Source organism: Protopterus annectens, chromosome 3.part0 (assembly GCF_019279795.1).
Source record: "Protopterus annectens isolate FY-2018-M chromosome 3.part0, PAN1.0, whole genome shotgun sequence".
Lineage (NCBI taxonomy): Eukaryota > Metazoa > Chordata > Ceratodontiformes > Protopteridae > Protopterus > Protopterus annectens.
Genome location: NC_056731.1, coordinates 1,963,227,787 through 1,963,247,033, shown reverse-complemented (window position 1 = coordinate 1,963,247,033; position 19,247 = coordinate 1,963,227,787). Strand labels below are relative to the sequence as shown.

At 46.6% G+C, this 19,247-nt stretch overlaps 1 protein-coding gene across 3 annotated transcripts in view; it reads left to right on the top strand.

The window, feature by feature from the left end:
* Positions 1-19,247, top strand: part of NKTR (natural killer cell triggering receptor) — a 1,518,686-nt gene that overhangs the window by 179,361 nt on the left and 1,320,078 nt on the right. For all 3 annotated transcript variants that reach the window (XM_044066053.1, XM_044066052.1, XM_044066051.1), the window contains exon 2: positions 13,038-13,120. In XM_044066053.1, coding sequence (XP_043921988.1) covers positions 13,063-13,120 — 58 coding nt within the window. In that variant the 5' untranslated portion in view covers positions 13,038-13,062. The remainder of the gene's footprint in view (positions 1-13,037; positions 13,121-19,247) is intronic.

The window sequence follows — 19,247 nt, the reverse complement described above, 5'->3', positions numbered from 1 at the left end:
TGGCTCTCCTCCTCGGCTCCGGTCCCGTGCTTTTCACCGGAGCCTGAGGATGAGGAGACCCGACCTCCTTCGAGGCTATCGAGGCGGCACTCAAGGCCTACCTCGGTAGCCTCCGATGCTGATCTGAACCGGATGATGCGAAGATTCATCCAGGCCCAGATGCAGATGGGAGTGCTCCTGCCCCCCCCCCCCCTCTGGGGGGGGGCTCGACCCCCTTTTTTTAAGTCCATTACTCCTTCTCCGACCCGCTACCCGGGTTCGGAGCGCCCGGAGCCGCGGGTGGGTCGGCGCCGACAGTACTGGGTACTTCGGATCCGACCCTGCTCTCGAGTCTGTCGGATCCGACCTCTTGGAGCCTTGGCCCGAGCTTCGGATCCGAGGGACTCAGTGTGCCTTCGGCGCTGTCCTTGTCGGAGCACACTGGTCTCTCGGATCTGAGGGGCTCGGCGCCGGCTCCGCTCATCGGATCCGAGGGGGAGCCAGCCTCGACAATAGGATCCGAAAGTCGGCTCCCCCTCGGCTTTTGATGTAGTGGAGAGGGCTCTGTTGTGGGCATCCGGACCCCCGGCCCTTGCTTCGGCTCCGTCCCGCACTCCATCTGCTCTGGGCCAGGCTTCCATCACCCGGCCACTGGGACAGCCCGCTTCACTGCCCCAAGCAGTTCCTGTGGTTCTGGACATTGCTGGTGAGGGCTCCTCGGACATCCCCCCCCCCCCCCGAGGAAGCACCTCGCAAGCATTCGTGTAAGAGGAGGCACATAGACTCCCCAGAGTCTTTGACCGAAGACACTGACTTGGAGGAAGGGGAAGGCTCCCCAAGATCACCCCCAGAGGATGTCTCCTTCGGAGACATCATGGAAATGTTACGGATTAGAGGGGGGGTGGTCTGCCCCAAAGTCTTCCTCGGACGAGTCAGTGTTCTTGGAGGTATTTGAAGCGGGCCGTCTACCTCTTGGGTGTCCCCTCCTGCCGATTCCCTGGTGGACCTTATTACCACCAGGGCGTGGAGGGACCTGGACACCGTGGAGCCAATCCCTAAGAGGCCCGACAGGATCCTTAGCCCCCCTGCTGACCGTGCCCACTGGAGCAAAGGACCCCCAGTAGATGCCATGTTGTCGGCAGCAGCCACTAAGAGGGAACTCGCCCAGGAGAGTCCCTCAGTCCTTCCCCCGAGCAAGGAGTCTCGGATGATGGACCGTTTGGGGAAGCGAATCTTTAGTTCAGCGACCTTCTCAGTGAGGGCGCTCAACTATTTGGCACACGTCATTAGGATGCAGCGCGATGTTATCAAGGAATACGCTGCATCTCCCCCAGAGTCCATGTCGGAGGAGGACAAACTTATGCACTCCACCCGTATGGCCACTCTTCGTTCTGTGACTAACACCTCTATGCGGTTACTTTCCCACGCTACCGAGGGAGCCGCTAGAGCTGCGGGAGCGGCCCTAGTCACAAGACGGCAGGCCTGGCTCCGCCACTGCTATTTTACAGAGCCCTTCAAGGCGTCATTCGCGAACGCCCCCTTTGACGGTTCTGCCCTTTTTGGCAAGACTGTTCGCGATACCTTGGTTCAGAGCGAGAAGTACGGGAAGACGCTGTCTGCCGTCGGAGTCCGCTTTTCTGTGCCCCAGAGGTCCTACTCTAGGAACCAAAAGGGCCAGAAGAAGATGTGGTTCCGGAAGTCGCAGCATTCCCAACCCGCTCCGGACAACCAGTCCTTCTGCGGCAGAGGAGGACAGGGAGGACGCCGCCCTAGGGGCAGAAGGGCTCCCAGGAACTTTGGGTCCAGGGAACCTTTCTCTGAACGGCCCACGCAGCAACCCTGTGGGGTTGCCCGACTGCTCCACTCTGGAGGCAGTCTGGAGACATTTCTCGGAGCACCTAGCGGCATGGGAGTCCGTTACATCGGACCGCTGGGTTCTCCGGATTATATCCAGAGGTTACAAGATCCCCTTTATTCATGTCCCAAAGTTAAAAATCCTCCCCGATGTTCCACCTGATCAGAGGGAGGCCGCTTCAGCAGAAATTGGCCATCTGCTGAGAAAAAGAGCCATCCAGCCCGTCCCCCCAGACCAGATCGAATCAGGGTTCTACTCCAGGTTCTTTTTAGTGCCAAAAAAGACGGGGGACCTAAGACCCATTCTAGACCTGTCCCTGTTGAACCTGTCAGTTCCCGAAGAGAAGTTCTGGATGGTCACTTTGCAGTCCATCCTCCCCTTTCTAGGGGAGAATCACTGGATGTGCTCTCTAGACCTCAAGGACGCGTACTACCACATTCTGATGGACAGACGGTCCAGGAGGTTTCTTCGCTTCCGGCTGGGAGCCAGTCACTACCAGTTCAGGGTCCTTCCATTTGGTCTCACCACAGCCCCCAGGGTGTTCACCAAGGTGTTAGCAGTGGTTGCGGCCCACCTGAGGCTTCAGGGGGTGCAGGTCTTTCCGTACCTAGACGACTGGCTTCTCACCGCCCCAACAAGGCATCTACTCTCTTTGGCAAGAGACTCCTTCCTGCGTCTAGCTCCCAAGCTAGGCATCACGCTAAACATAGAAAAGTCCAACCTGGTCCCTACTCAATCAATAGAATTTATAGGAGCCAGGTTAGACATGAGAAATTTAAGAGCCTTTCTCACAACCGACAGGGTTCGGAATCTGCGACTCCAGGTGCGGGACATCCTTCACTCCAGCTCAACACCTGCGGAATTGATCCTGAGGGCGCTAGGGTCTGTGGCGGCAGCTATTACTCTTCTTCCGCACGCCCGCTTGAATATGCGGGTGCTTCAATGGACACTTCAGGTGCAATGGTCATTGCTCTCCCTCCCCCTTTATCATCCCATTGCAATCAGCAAGGCTTGCAAGCGGTCTCTCTTGTGGTGGCTCTATTCTCCGGACCTCCACAGGGGCCGCCCCTTTTGTGCACCTCCCCCTCTCGCCACGGTGACCACGGACGCTTCCCGCCTCGGGTGGGGGGGACATTTTGCGGGCCGGATGGTCCAAGGCATGTGGAGCGATTCAGAGACCTCCCTGCATATCAGTGTTCTGGAAATGAGGGTGGTGCTCTTGGCGTTGCAACCACTTCAGGCCCTCCTTCCCCTGGGAGCAATTGCGATTCAATCAGACATGTCGTTGGTCTGGTACATCAACAAACAGGGGGGAACCAGGTCTTACCCTTTATGTCGAGAAGCCATGAGAGTGTTGGAATGGGCGATCTCCACCAACCGCTTTCTCATCGCAACGCATATTCTGGGTCGGACCAACATCCTAGCGGACAAGCTCAGTCGCACCATCCTCTCCCCGTACGAGTGGTCTCTCAATTCTCATGTAGCGAAATGTATCTTCGCACAGTGGAGGACTCCCTGTTGCGATCTCTTTGCTTCTCCTTTCAACGCCAGGTGCGACAGTTTTTTCGCTCTAATCCCCCCTCCAGGGGATTCTCCGAGAGATGCTCTGGTGCATGCTTGGCCTCCCGGTCTTCTTTACGCATACCCCCCTCTACCTCTGATGCTACAAGTTCTTCAGAAAGCCTCTCGGTTGGGGTGCAGAATGATCCTCATTGCCCCATTCTGGCCTCGACAGATCTGGTTCCCTTACCTAAGGTCTCATTCAGTGAATCCACCTTGGATTCTAGATCCCATTCCGGATCTGATATCACACCCGTCGAACCTGCCAATTCCGAACCTGGACAACCTGAAGTTGACTGCTTGGCTGCTCCAGTTCCACTCCTAATCAGGACTCCCAGTATCTCGTCCCCAGTTAAGGCCATTCTGGTAGCGGCCCACAAGCCCTCTACCAGAAAAATCTACTGGAGTAAATGGAAGCGTTTCTCCATTTGGGCAGAGCGGCAAGGCCTAGATCCTTTCACGGTTCCCCTTCCTTTGGTTCTAGATTTTCTTACTACTCTCTTTAATGATGGCGCCAGTAGTTTCACGGTCAAAGTTCAGCTGGCGGCCATATCTCATTACCATGTTGGACACGATTCAGGGTCTCTTATGTCGGCTAAGTTATGCAAAACCTTCCTAAAAGGCACCTTTTTGCTCAGACCCCCTGTCAAAGAAACGGTTCCCCCGTGGGATCTTTCCTTGGTACTTCAGGCCTTGACTGCTCCCCTTCAACCTCAAGGCCACAGTCTATCTTAAATACTTGTCCTTTAAGACTGCTTTTTTGGTAGCCATTACTTCGGCTAAGAGAGTTTCAGAGCTTCAGGCCCTGTCCATGAAAACCGCCTTATTTGATTTTTCATCCGGACCGGGTGTACCTCAGGATCAATCCCTCCTTTCTTCCTAAAGTAGCTTCGGAAGCTAACATTAATCAGTCCATCAACCTCCCTGTTTTCTTCCCTAAGTATCAAAACAAAGGAGAATACAAGCTGCATTCCTTGGATGTTCACAGGCAGCTTCGTTTTTACCTTCATAGGACAGCTGGTCATAGGCAATCAGACCAGTTGTTCATTTCTTTTGCCAAATTTAATCTGGGTAAACCAATTTCCAAAGTTTCTTTGTCACGCTGGATTTTTCAGTATATTCTGTTGGCGTACCAAACCTCTGGGAGTCCCGCACCGGAGGGAATCCATGCTCATTCGACCCGGTCTGTCTCTACTTCAGCGGCCTTTAAGTCTAGGGTTCCTCTGGATGACATTTGTTCAGCAGCCACTTGGGCTTCATCTCATACCTTTATTACTCATTACAAGCTGGACGTCACTTCTAGAGGTAGAGCATCCTTTGGCTCCGCGGTGCTCTGGAATATCCTTCCATGATGGCCACCCAAGATTCAGGTAGCTGGGGACGCTGTCCTACAGGTTGCTGACAAATGAATTCTCCTACTTCAGATTTAGAAGTTATGTACTTACCATAACGTTCCATCTGAGTAGGTGGATTCATTTGTCTGCAACCATCCCGCCCTCCTATCCCCCTGCCCTTGTTAGTTTCCTGCATAGGGTGTGTTACCCTTTGGTTAGGGTAGTTGGTGCAGGGCAAACTCGATCTGAGGTCATGTAGGGAGAGCAGGGCATTATGGGTGAGGGGAGGAGCTAGGAGCTCGGATCCATAGCTGGATAAACCATGCCGGTTCGGATCCGATATCGGATCCATACCCCCACAGGTTGCAGACAAATGAATCCACCTACTCAGATGGAACGTTATGGTAAGTACATAACTTCTAATTTTTGATTACATTGCATTGCTTGAATATATTTATATATATAATTTATGTATTGCCTTCCTTCTGGGGGCACCTGACATCTGGGGCAAGAAAGACTGAAGAATATGGTGTCGGCTGTGTCTTATATACCCCTGTCGCGCTGACGTCAGGAAAGAAAGCGACAACAACCGACGCCGGACCTAGACTTTGGAATTCGGCCGACCGAGGGACCGCCTGACGGCAGAGAACCCATATGTGATTACTGCAGCTGTATTAGCACTCGAACATCTACATTTATGGTAGGTACAAAACTGTACTTTTTATTGCAGGTTCAACCCATTATCTATTATCTGCACTGCCCTTTGGCTTATCTACTGCGCCCAGGGTCTTCACAAAATGCCTGGCACCAGTAATTGCATACTGCAGACAAAGAGGATTTCAAATATACCCATACCTGGACGACTGCCTTATTCAAGCAGAAAGCAAGGACATTCTTTTAAAGCATCTGGCATTTGTCAAACACCTTTTAAGTTGCCTAGGGTACACAGTAAACAAAAAGACATCAAAACTAGTGCCCTCACAGAAAATAATATTCCTGGGTGCCAGCTTAACTACGACGGCCCAGATGGCTTATCTCACACCAGACGAGCAACAACATCTGACTCAATACTTCAAAATGATGGCAACAAAGACCCAACTCCCTGCAAGAAAAATTCTGCAGGCCTTGGGATTCATGGCATCTTGCATACTACTAATACCATTTGCCAAACTGCATATGAGGAAATTACAATGGTACCTGAAAAGCGTATGGACTCAGCACAGCCACAGCTTGGAAACAATGATACCACTCATTCCCTGCCTTCAACAGGAGTTTCTATGGTGGGCACAGGCATGTCACCTCAACAAGGGTCAGCCTTTTACCTTACCCACAGCCAGGCAAACTATAACAACAGATGCATCGGACTGTGCCTGGGGAGCACACATGGCAGGACAGTGCATTCAGGGCAAATGGGCTACAGATCCAAAGCATCTACATATCAATCAAAAAGAAATGCTAGCTGTACCGAATGCCCTAACAGCTTTCAAGGACCTCTTACATCCAGGACGACAACTAATAAAGACGGACAATACCACAGTAATGTGGTACATAAACAAGCAAGGGGGCGCACACGTAGACATGCTTGGTTAAAAGAACAAACCCTGCCTGATCATGTTAAAGCAAAGTTATTGGATGCACCTTTACAGCAGGATGTTTTATTTGGTGTAAAAGCAGAAGAGGTTTTAAAGAAAATGGAGGATAAGGCAAAATCTATGCACGCATTGACATTGTGGAACACAGCACTGACTTACCAAGTTCAACTTCAAGCACAATTCCTGCCAGGAAAGAAAAACACATTGGCAGATGACCTAAGCAGAAACATCATGGATCCCCACGAGTGGAAACTAGATCCACAAGTATTTGCAATGATAACTCAAAAATGGGGACGCCCAGACATAGATCTGTTTGCCAACCCCCAAAACTACCAACTTCGAAAATTTTGCACAAGGACATTCCACCCACTAGCTTGGAATGTGGACGCCCTCTCATTCAGTTGGAAAACATTAACAGTGTATGCCTTTGCTCCACTGCCTCTTCTAGCAAAGGTGCTGCTGAAAGTCAGATTAGAGAGGATACAAGTGATACTCATTGCTCCAGACTGGCCACGCCAGCATTGGTATCCAATACTAAGGAACATGGCCCACGGCCCACCATTGATTTTACCCCAAATTCCTCACCTGCTCACTCAGCAAAACAATCAGATTCTACACAGCCAGCTCAAGACTTTAAATCTGGCTGCATGGCAAATTACCTAAACAGCCAGCCAACACCTCTATCTAAAGCTGTTATGGATGTCGTTCTGGAGGCCAGGAGGCCCAGCACCAGGAAAACCTATTCAGACAAATGGAAAAGATTTTGCGCCTGGAACAAGGCTAAAGGCCAAAATCCCCTTGTTCCAAACATTCCTCAGAATCTACAGTATTTAACTGAGATGTTGCACAAAGTACTTTCTTTTTCATCTGTTAAGATCCACGCCTCAGCGATTTCAGCTCACTACAACACGGATCCTCCTTTATTTTCACATCCACTCCTAAGACAGTACCTCAGAGGGGCTAAGAACATAAGACCGCCCAGGAGAGCACCAACACCAACTTGGGATCTCAATTTTGTTCTGGAAAAGCTACACTGCCGCCTTTTGAATAGCTGATGATTTAAAGTTTCTATCATGGAAAACTGCCCTGCCGCTAGCAATAACTTCAGCTAGAAGAGTCTCGGAGCTACAGGCCCTAATGGCAGTGGAGCCTTTCCTCATTTTTCATCAAGACAGAGTCACTCTACGAACTAACCCTTCCTTTATGCCAAAGGTGGTATCCAGTGTGGCCCTAAACCAAACCATACATTTACCCACCTTTTTCCCAAACCCCCAGAACAAAGGAGAAAGACTCCTGCACTCTTTGGACATTCACAGGCAATTACGTTACTACTTGGATAAAACTTAAGGTTTTCAGAAAATCTGACCAGCTCTTTGTATCCTATGCTGCAGGATCACAAGGAAAAGCCATCTCAAAACAGACCATTTCAAAATGGATAGGACATTTTATACGTTTCTGCTACACACATCATGGGAAACCGGTACCTGCTAGCATTAGGTCCCACTCCACCAGGGCTACAGCTACATCAACAGCCTTTCTCAGGGGGGTACCAACCAAGGATATTTTGGAAGCTACAACTTGGAGTTCAGTGCACACCTTCACCAAACACTATCACTTACCTCTTTACTCTAAGACTAGAGCTGGCTTTGCCACTGCAGTTCTGCAGGGCCTACTAGCTTCTCCAAACCCTGTTTAACTCCACCACCCATCCTTAGCTTTTGGATTCAACCCAAGTGTGATGACTGCAGCAGTGTAACACAATGAACATAGTACAGTTTTGTACCTACCATAAATGTAGATGTTCGAGTGTTCACACTGCTGCAGTCCAGGTTACCCTCCCCCCATCCCCTCTGACCTAGCTGAACTTTTCTATACCTTTCTATCTGATACAACTTTTGTGGTGTATTTGCTTGTAACTGGAGTTATTCTTTGTATTTTCTTTACATGTTTTATTGGCAATATGTATTTACCACCTACTGGGGGGCACCTGACATCTGGGGCAAGAAAAACTGAAGAAAATGGCGTTGGATGCCTCTTATATATCCCTGGCGCACTGACGTCAGGGAAGAAGAGACAGCAACCGACGCCGGATTAAGACTTTGGAACTCTGGCCGACTGCGGGACCGCCTGACGGCAGGATAACCGAAGTGTGATGACTGCAGCAGTGTGAACACTCTAACATCTACATTTATGGTAGGTACAAAACTGTACTTTACAGGCTCTGTTATTCGAAGGCATGCTTGGTTGAAAGAACAAAGTTTACCTGACCATGTTAAAATTAAATTATTGGATGCTCCACTACAGCATGATACTTGGTGTTTGGTGTTAAGGCAGAAGAGGTGTTAAAGAAAATGGAGGATAAAGCAAAATCAATGCATACAGTAAAGGATTTCTTACAGGTTCAACCACCCAGGTTTAGCAGAAACTGTCCTTCAAAAAATTGGTCCTTTCCAGTGTCAGACAGGCCACAAAGAGGCAGGTACAGACGCCCAAGAGGCAGATCTCAGCCTGAAGGCTCCTACAGACCTAAACAATGGGGTGCTTCAGTCCCCATAGGAGGGGAAAACAAATCACATCCTTATAGGAAACAGTCCCAATGACTTCCCTCTACAGATGCCAAGCACTTACATTTTGGCAGCACCCCTAGGGGGAAAGCTAGCACTTTTCTCAAAAAATTGGTACATAATCACCCAGGACAAATGGGTACTGAATATTGTTTCTCAAGGTTACAGGTTCCACTTTCACACACTTCCAAAATCAAGAGGTATGCCAGACCTGCCACAGAACCAATGGGCAGAGGTGCAAAAACAAATTGCTGCTCTCTTGGACATGGGAGCTATTCAAAAAGAGTACCACAGCAAGAACAGGGGCAAGAATTTTACTCAAGACTTTTCTTACTACCCAGAAAGGACAAAGCCTGGACATCAGCACTGGACCTGTCAACCCTAACTACCTTCCTGGATGTTCCAAAATTCAAAATGTTAACACTACAGCAGCTTCTACCCATGCTGGGCAAGAAGGCTTGGCTAGTTACTTTGGACCTCAAGGAGGCATACCTGCATGTCCCAATCAGACAAACTTGCAGAAGATACCTCAGATTCATAGCACGCTCAGTGCATTACCAATTCTCTGCACTGCCCTTTGGCTTATCTACTGCGCCCAGGGACTTCACAAAATGCCTGGCACCAGTAATTCCATTTTGCCGACAAAAAGGAATTCAAATATGTCCCTACTTGGACGACTGCCTTATTCAAGCAGAGAGCAAGGACATTCTACTAAAGCATCTGGCGTTTGTAAAAAGATTACTAACTTGCCTAGGGTACACAGTAAACGAAAAGAAATCAAAACTTGTGCCCTCTCAAGAGATAATATTCCTGGGTGCAAGCTTAAATGCAACTGCCCAGATGGCTTATCTCACGCCAGACAAACAAAGGTAACTGACTCAATACTTTCAACTGATGGCAACGAAGACCCAGCTCCCTGCAAGAAAAATTCTGCAGGCCCTGGGCTTCATGGCGTCCTGCATTCTACTAAATCCATATGCAAGACTGCATATGAGGAAATTACAATGGTATCTAAAAAGTGTTTGGATGCAACATCGTCACAGCCTGGAGACGATCATAACTTTATTTCCTTGCCTACAACAGGAGTTTCGATGGTGGTCCCAGGCCTGTCACCACAACAAGGGACATTCTTTCACCTTACCCACAACCAGGCAGACAATAACAATGGATGCATCGGATTATGCCTGGGGGGGGGGGGGGCACATATGGCAGGGAAATGTATTCAGGGCACGTGGCCCAAGGAACAAATGCATCTTCACATCAATCAGAAAGAGTTGCTAGCAGTACAGAGTGCCCTGACAGCTTTCAAGGACCTACTGCATCTAGGACAACTACTAATAGAGAGAGACAATACCACAGTTATGTGGTACATAAACAAGCACGGGGGCACACATTCCTACCCCCTATGCAGGCAAGCCATGACCTTGTGGAACACAGCACTAACCTATCAGGTACATCTGCAGGCACAATTCCTGCCAGGAACAAAAAATACACTGGCAGACGAACTAAGCAGAAATATCTTGGACCCTCATGAATGGAAATTAAATCCACAGGTGTTCAGCATGATAACAAAGAAATGGGGACGCCCAGACATAGATCTTTTTGCCTCCCCTCACAGTTGTCAGCTACAGAAATTCTGCACAAGAACTTATCACTCTCAAGCATGGAAAGTGGATGCTCTAATCATTCAGCTGGAAAGCTCTGACAGTCTATGCCTTCCCACCAATGCCTCTTCTTACCAAAGTGCTCCTAAAAGTCAGACAAGAAATGCCAAAAATTATCCTGATTGCCCCAGACTGGCCACGCCAGCACTGGTACCCAATCCTAAAGAGCTTGTCTCAGGGCCCAGCTTGGCCTTTACCTCAAATTCCTCATTTTCTGACTCAACCAAACAATTGGATTCTGCACAGTCAACTCAGAACCTTAAATCTGGCAGCATGGCAGATAATGTAGCCACTCAGACTGCACCTCTCTCTAAAGCTGTTATGGATGTCATTTTAGAAGCCAGGAGGCCCAGCACTAGGAAATCTTATGCAGAAAAAATGGAAGAGATTCTGTGCTTGGAACCAGGCATAAGGGCTCGACCCACGTGCTCCAAATATACCTCAGATTTTAGAATACCTAACTGAGATGCTGGACAAAGGCCTATCTTTCTCATCAATTAAAATCCATGCCTCTGCCATTTCAGCTCATTACAATATGGAACCTCCTATTTTTTCACATTCTCTACTAAGACAGTACCTCAGAGGGGCAAAAAACATAAGACCCCCAAGGAGAGCACCAGTACCAACTTGGGATCTCAATTTTGTTTTAGAAAAACTCACACTGCCTCCTTTTGAACCAGCCAGCACAGCTGATATAAAATTCTTATTATGGAAAACTGCTCTGCTCCTAGCAATAACTTCAGCAAGAAGAGCATCAGTTACAGGCATTAATGGCTTTGGAACCTTTCATCATTTTTCACCAGGACAGGGTTTCTCTCAGGACAAACCCAACATTCATGCCAAAAGTAGTTTCCAGTGTGGCACTGAACCAAACCATTAATTTACCAACTTTCTACCCAAATCCCCAGAATAAAGGGGAGAGACTTCTGCACGCTTTGGATATACACAGACAGCTACGATTCTACTTGGACAAAACAAAAGCTTTCAGAAAAACTGAGCAACTGTTTGTAGCATATGCTGCAGGATCACAAGGAAAACCTATCACAAAGCAGACAATTTCAAAATGGATAGGACACTGCATCCGCTTCTGTTATGCACAACATGGCAAATCAGTGCCTAAGGTCATTAGGCTACATTCTACCAGAGCAACAGCCACTTCAGCAGCCTTTCTCAGAGGAGTACCAACCAAAGACATTTTAGAAGCTGCAACCTGGAGCTCAGTGCACACTTTCACCAAGCACTACCACTTGCCTCTCTACTCTAAATCCAGAGCAGGCTTTGCCACTGCAGTCCTGCACGGCCTGGTAGCCTCTCCAAATCCAATCTAGACCCAGCCGCCCTACCTCAGCTTTGGGATTCAACCCAAGTGTAATGACTGCAACAGTGAAACACGATGAACATAGTACAGTTGTGTACCTACCATAAATGTAGATGTTCGAGTGTATTCACTGTTGCAGTCCAGGTTTCCCACCCACCATCCCCCTTTACTTTGGTGGGACTTCTCTGTACTTCTCAACTCTATACAACCTATGTGGTGTATTTGCTTGTAGATGAAGGAAATGTTTATATTAGTACATGCATACTTTTTGCCATAATTTTATTTTTCCAGCCTTTCTATCTGGGGCAAGAAAAACTGAAGAAAATGGTGTCGGTTGCATCTTTTATACCCCTGGCGCACTGACGTCAGGGAAGAGGCGACAGCAACCGACGCCGGACCAAGACTTTGGAACTTGGGCCGACTGCGGGTAGCCTGCCGGCATATAACCCAAGTGTAATGATTGCAACAGTGAATACATTCGAACATCTACATTTATGGTAGGTACACAACTGTACTTTTTATACCCCTGATGACCTGACATCATGGAAGAAGGGATGGCAACCGGCGTAGGACCCAAGACTTTGTTAATCAGGCCGACTGAGGGCTACTGCAAGCAGATAACCCAAATGTAATGACTGCAACAGTGAATACACTCGAACATCTACATGTATGGCAAGTGTACACAACTGTACTTTCTTGTTTCATTAGAACAAGAATATCTTAGGAAAGCTTGCTCTTCGTTTAAAAAATGTCCTTTTTGTGTAGTTTGTAATCATTATAAATGCTGCTTTGTGTAGGAAAAAATTTATCCTGCCAGCAGCTGGCACATTCATAGTTTTCACTTGCTAGTGTTGTAGCTTTTTCTTGTTCTAAATTTTATTTGATGAACTGTCAACAGCATTTTTCTCCCAGTGCTGCATTTTTTCTTTCAGCTTCCTGTAAATTGTGCTTCCTGATTACTAAGGAAGGTAGAATGTATTTTCATTTGCATGTTTATCTACTTTTCTTTCTGCTTCACCAGCCTTTCTTCACAGCTGTAGTGCCATTGCTCTTTTGGCAGTGGTCAGCTAATGCGAATGCTTTGCAGCAAGAAAAATAACTGTATACTAAGTAAGATTTGAGAAACAAAATTCTGGCATCACATATTTTTTTTTTTTTTTTTTAAATTTAGGTTGTAGTGATACCGGTCTATTGCAATGGGAGTGAAAGACCGTCCCCAGTGTTTTTTTGATATCGAAATAAATCGGGAGCCAGGTAAGAGAATTAATTACTCATTTTGAATTTGTTCTTGGGGGGCAGTTCATGTTCTAGTCTATAAACAAGAACTGTGAAAATTGCTGTATCTTGTTACTAATTTTTAACTATCATGTGTAAACATTGAAATAGTCCATGAAATAAAAATAACAGCTTGTCAGTGGAGAAAGGTATTTGCTTGGTGATGTACCCGATTCCATCTAGCTTCCTTCCTCCCTCCCCAGAATACTTTTACTCCTCCATCTTGAATTTAGACATCTAACTCTTTGTATATTATGTTATAAGTGATTAGCCACACAGTTGCGATGCTTTAACTTTATTCACTGCTCTTTCTTAGCATAAGTTCTGCCTCTGTTTGTTGTTCCGGACTGTTCCATCCTTCAGCATGTACTTGTTGCAGCACCTTCTTAGACTTTGGAACCCTTTCAGTATTTCCTGATCAGCAGCAGAGAGAGAAGGAGGTATTGTGTACAGTGGAATGTATTGAAGTTTTAGCACACTGCCCCCAGTTGTTTGCAAGCAAACAACCATCTAAGTCATATGGAGATGCTAGCAGTTTCAGCTAAGGAAGATGCTGGGAACCTTTATAGAGGGGGTCTGCAGTATGGTGACATGACATACAGAAGGAGAAGGAAGTGACTTTGGTAGGGGATCCAACTTGTAAGGTGGGCAGAGCTAAACTAGAGCAGGTAAAGGACAGGAGGAAAGATTGACTGTCAGGCACCATTTCTGGTAGGGACAAGGAGAGATGTTTTAGGATTATAGGAGCAAACTGCACATGGAAGGGATGGGAGTGTTTTTTTCTTCTTAAGAAAACAAACTGCAAGAATGAAGAAGGAATCCAGACAAATCGCACATTCGATAGCCCTTCCCTGAGGTGCTTTTTGTGTACATCATTGAGGCTGGAGTGCACTACACTTTGGGCTGTAATACACGGTTGAAGAACTGGTGTAGAGCTAATTACTTAGGATTAATGATTTACTGGAGATCTGTTAGAAGGGTGCAGGCATTTACTGGTGTGGTGACCTGTGGCTGTCTTGGAGGGGCTCAGCATCCTAATTAGCAGCTTTTAAGTGTTTTTGTCATCAAGTAATTCAACTAGCCTTTAGGGAAGAGGTCTTTAAAAAAACAGCATGGGAATCCTGTCGGTACTCATCAAATTTTCAGAGTATTTAATGATACTAATTACCCTAGTAAGATTAGGAAGAGTCTTGAAATAAATGGGAGAGAAGAGAGAGGCATGTGTACTATCATCTTGAGTAAAGTATGCAGAAACTGCCTCATCTGTTGATTTTGATAGAGGAACAATATCTTAATGTTGCAAATGTTATAGAAACATGTTAAAGAGAAAGCTGTAGGTGGGAATTAAGCATGCAAAGTAGATGGTTTGTATGCAGGTCGTAGTGGAAGGTAAAGTTAATGAATGCACAGATGTCTAGTAGTAGCACTGTAAGTCACATTGGAAACAACAGCATGATTTGCATCTGGTTTGATCACAGACCCCTTCATGATGAGAAAAAGGATAAAAAATGATAGAATATATTTCACAAATTACATTGGAGGAAGACTTGGTGATGGTTGAATTTAATTTGCCTGATAAAGGTCTTCATCTGCAGCCACTTCTTATGAGCAGTATTACAAAGGCTGTCAATGATCTCATATGATCCAGTCCATCTACTTAAACAGGACTACCAATACCCCAAATTTTTCCTCAGGTAGATAGCAAATGTTGGAGGTTGATGGGGAAAAAAGAGGTAACTGGGAACATGACTTTTGGGAGTATAATGAGCTGGCAGATTTTAAAAATTCCCTGCACAATATTCTGTCAGAAAAACTGGGGGTGCAAATGGTTGTAGCTAAAATAAAGATTCTTTTGAGCTGGGACACAGGATCTAAATTGCCTAGACATAGTAAGGCCTTATTAAGTTTAATTCTGTTGGTTGCCAAATAAAAAAAAAAAAAAAAATTCTTTGGAAATAAAAATCTAAACCAACTGTATTTGAGGAGTTGAATATTGTAAAAGAGCTAAACTAACTGGAAATGGATCTTTAGAAAAGAGAAGCAGCAAATAACATAGAAATTAATAGAATTTTTGGGAACATCTTATGCAAGATAATGTTCAGTAAGAGGAGTGAGTTTGTAGGAAAGGCAGGAATTGAGCAATGTATCTAATGTTGGACCCATACCTCTCAACTGTATAGATTTTTGCAGAATGTCCCGGTTCTTGCCTCATATTTTTAGTCTATTCCTCATAAAAATAGTTTTTTTTTTTTTTTGACAAATCACTGGGATAATCTAAGGATTAAAATCACTTAAATAATGACATTCTTTTAAGTTTCAGACTTCATATCCTTTAGAAAGTGCATGCAAATACAAATCACTTTGTTTTAGCAACTTTCTAAGTTTGTAAGAGCATTATTTAAAGTCTGTTCTTATTTTTGGGCATTTGTCCTCCCATTATGACAGATTTTGTCTACATTTCTTATTTCTTGTGCTAAGACATTGAGGTATAAGAAAGTTGTAAAGAAAGGAAACATATATGTAATAATGTATTATGTACATAACTGAAAAAATGTCAACACAGTTTGTTTTTCTATTAATGTATGAGTGCCCGTGTGTTAACTGATGATTTAATGAAAGTGTTTAACAAATGCAGGAGATGCTTTCACTGGCAGTAGTGAGCTTGGTACATTAAGGCTTTTCAGGCTTTAACTACTCCCTTAGCTTCTGTAATGCACTGTGTCTGCTTCTCCAGGTTAAACCTGCTTTGGAACAGCGTCTGTCTGCTTCTCCAGGTTAAACTTGCTTTGGAACAGCTAGCATCTGAAAGATGGTAGTATAGTACTGCAATCCTTTTTCTTAGGTGGATTTTTCTTTTCAGTTCTACCTTTCTCTATGTTATCTTTTTGATGTTTCAGTCATGTGTTTCCATTTTTTGTTTTATTTTCTGCTGTTTGAGCTAGGGCTGACATTTTGTCTGTTTATGGTAATTGTTGACTTTGCTGTACCTCTTGTTGGAATTTTGTATAGTTTGTTCACAGTTCATATACTTTTGGTTACTGGGGCGACTTTGTTTTGGATGGATAGGCAGGATAAGCCAGGCAAGCATCTTACTTTAAAGAAATCTCAAAAATACAGGCATAAAATCCAGCCTCAGTATAAGCATAGTTTTTGTACCTTACTTAGACATTTGCCATTTTAATTTTGATTGTTCTGCCTAGGACAGTTCATGAATGTAAAACTAATTGTAAAGATCTAATGCCAAGGGAATCATATTCCAATGAAGTCAAGACTGAAAGCAAGAAGTACAGAATGGAGGATGAGAGGTCTTCCTTTGCTCTTCCTAAGATTACAAAGGTGAAGCGAATCTCCCTCTTCTCTTTTCAATTTGACTGAAATTCAATTAGGCAAACCTACTTAGGGTGTTGCTTATGTTCAGATTTCTGTCATTGCAGATGTTTCTCGTAGAATCAGCAGTGTTTCATCTTTGTCAGAACAGTAATTGTCAAAGGTTGTACCTCCATGTAGGTTTCCTTCAGCTGCGTCTTTTAGGCCCACTTGCTATCCGGCAATCCCCATGTTGGTGATTCTGGACTAGGGAGTGGGGTCAGTAGCCTTAGTAAAATGCTCTAGATTGAAAAGAGATTCCTTTGTTCCCGTATAGTTTTACATTGGCAATAGAAGGTTGTGTCCCCCCGCCCTCCTTATTGGATGCCTCCTCTCCAGTTGTGCATTTGTCACCCATCAAATTGAGACATGTAGCTTAACTACAGATGTTAAGTTGTCTATCTCGCCTTCATTCTTGCTGGATGGGTTCGGAGCCGACCTCGGCTCCGACTCGGCCACTCTAAAGCTCGAGAGTTGGTTCCACCGGCTCGAGGCTCCCCTTATATCCCACAATGCTAGGCGAGAGTTACCTCTGATCTCATTTGCCGCTGCAGCTTCGAGGTTGGTTTTTTCTACCGGTTCCTGGTGAGTACCAAATTTCTTGTGAAATTAGTCTTCAAAACCCCCTTAATTTAACCTTTTCTCTTAGTTTAGAGTAGTTTAGAAACTTTTTATCCCTACCCAAAAAATTTCCGTTTCTTTTCCCCAAGAACCTTTGGTTCTTCCCTTGGGCCTATAGGCCTTCCCTCCCCTAGTGGATTGTGTGTGTTTTTTGTAGTTTATTGTAATCTAAATTACTAGTTCTACCTTTACCTTTTTGTAGTAATCTGACAGGGTATAACTTGTGTGTTTGTCTGCGTGGTTTGTGTACACCTGTTCAGACAAAATGTCAAAAGAAGCAAAGGTCTCCGGATTCAAGAAGTGTGATGCGTGCTGTCAGAAAATGTCTCTGACAGACGCTCACACTTCTTGTGTCTACTGTCTGGGGCCTTTGCACCTGCAGGACTCCTGTGCTGTCTGCCATGCCTTCAGCCCCAGGGTCCTGCAGGAAAGAAAAAATAAATTAATACTAAGAGGCTTACTAAAGCCTGAGGATTCCCAATCTGTATCTTCTGGGAAGCCCTCTAAGGCATCTAGGTCCTCGGCTCCGACTTCTGAGCCGAGACCTAAGGTTTCTCAACCTCTGCCTTTATCGGCTCCGGCTGGAGCCGATAAGTCTCAGTCCACAGTTTCTGTGGCTCCCTCGGCTCCGGCTGGAGCCGAGGTAATTGATCTTCCCGTGTCGGCTCCGACCAAACCTTCGGAGCCGACAACTAGAAAGAGGTCAAGGTCACCATCTCTTGGCTCCGTTCATTCGGCTCCAGGATCTCCCCTGCTGTCTGAACGGAGCCATAGATCTCACTCCTCTAGGTCATCGAGGCTGTCGGATCATGACCTTCAGAGGGTAGTGAGTCGACTACTTAAGTCCGAGGCACTGGCCCAGATGCTTCAGAGCCCGACTCATCAGTCGATGCCTGCCCCGGTCCAGCAATATATTCCTCCTTCGACTCCTTTGAGCTCGGAGCCGGGTCGCGTCGGAACCGAGACTGTGATAGCGTCGGAGCCGATACAATTGTCTTCGCCCGCTGCCGCTCCGTTTCTTCCTTTGAAGAATCTCAGCCCGGACTTCCTCGTCGGCTCGAGGGGTGAGTGGCATCGGACCCTTGTCCGACCCCCCTCTCCCTCTCGGTGCTTCGGCGCTGGTGAGTTCGGCTCCGACATCGGCCTCGGAGCCATCACTGTCGGTGCCGAGAGAGGTTCTTAGCTTTTCGGAGCGGGGACCTCTGGCTCTGCCTGACAGGGGTGCATTCGAGGTCATGCGGAGTGTGTTAGAGCCTGGCTCTATTCCACAGTCTGCTCCGTCCGCCCCTCCCTCTATGGTGCCTCAGGCTAAGTCGACTCACTCCCTCATCCCGGACCGCAGAGAGCCGGCTCCTCAAGAACCCCCAGTGGGGATTTCATCCTCTTCCGAGGCCTCTCCTGATTTGGCAGAAGAGCCCCCTCGGAAGAGGAAGTGTAAGAGGAAACACATTGACTCACCTGAGTCCATCACGTCAGACACAGATTTGGATGACTCTGAGGGTTCCCCCCGTTCCCCTTCTGAAGATGTCTCATTTGCAGACATTCTGGAGATCCTGAAACAGAGGGGAAATTGGCCAGCCCTCAACCCTTCGGAGGACGAATCTGTGTATCTTGAGGCGTTTGGCTCTCGTCCTTCCACCTCCTGGGTGTCCCCCTTGACCCCTCATGCAGGTGGTTGCTAAGAAGGCATGGACGGCTCCTGATTCAGTGGACCCCACTCCCAGGAGACCCTCCAAGTTCATCACAGCTCCGGCAGACAGCAGTTTTTAACGAAAGGAGTTTCTGTGGATGCTATGGTGGTAGCTGCTGCCACTAAGAAGGAGCTAGCTGATCCTTCAGTACCTGTCCATCCACCTAACAAAGAATCTAGGTCCATGGATAGGTACGGGAAGCGGATGTTCTCGTCAGCGACATTTACCATGCGTTCGCTGAACTACCTCTGCCATTTTACTCGTCTTCAAAGGGACTTGATCAAGGAAGCGAGTGAAATGTTAAAGGACCCTACAGCTGCGGATTTCCAAGATAGAATGAAAACGCAGCTGGCTACCCTTAATTCCATAACCAACTCCTCCATGCGCCTTCTTTCTTACGCGGCTGATGGAGCGAGCAGAGCCGCAGG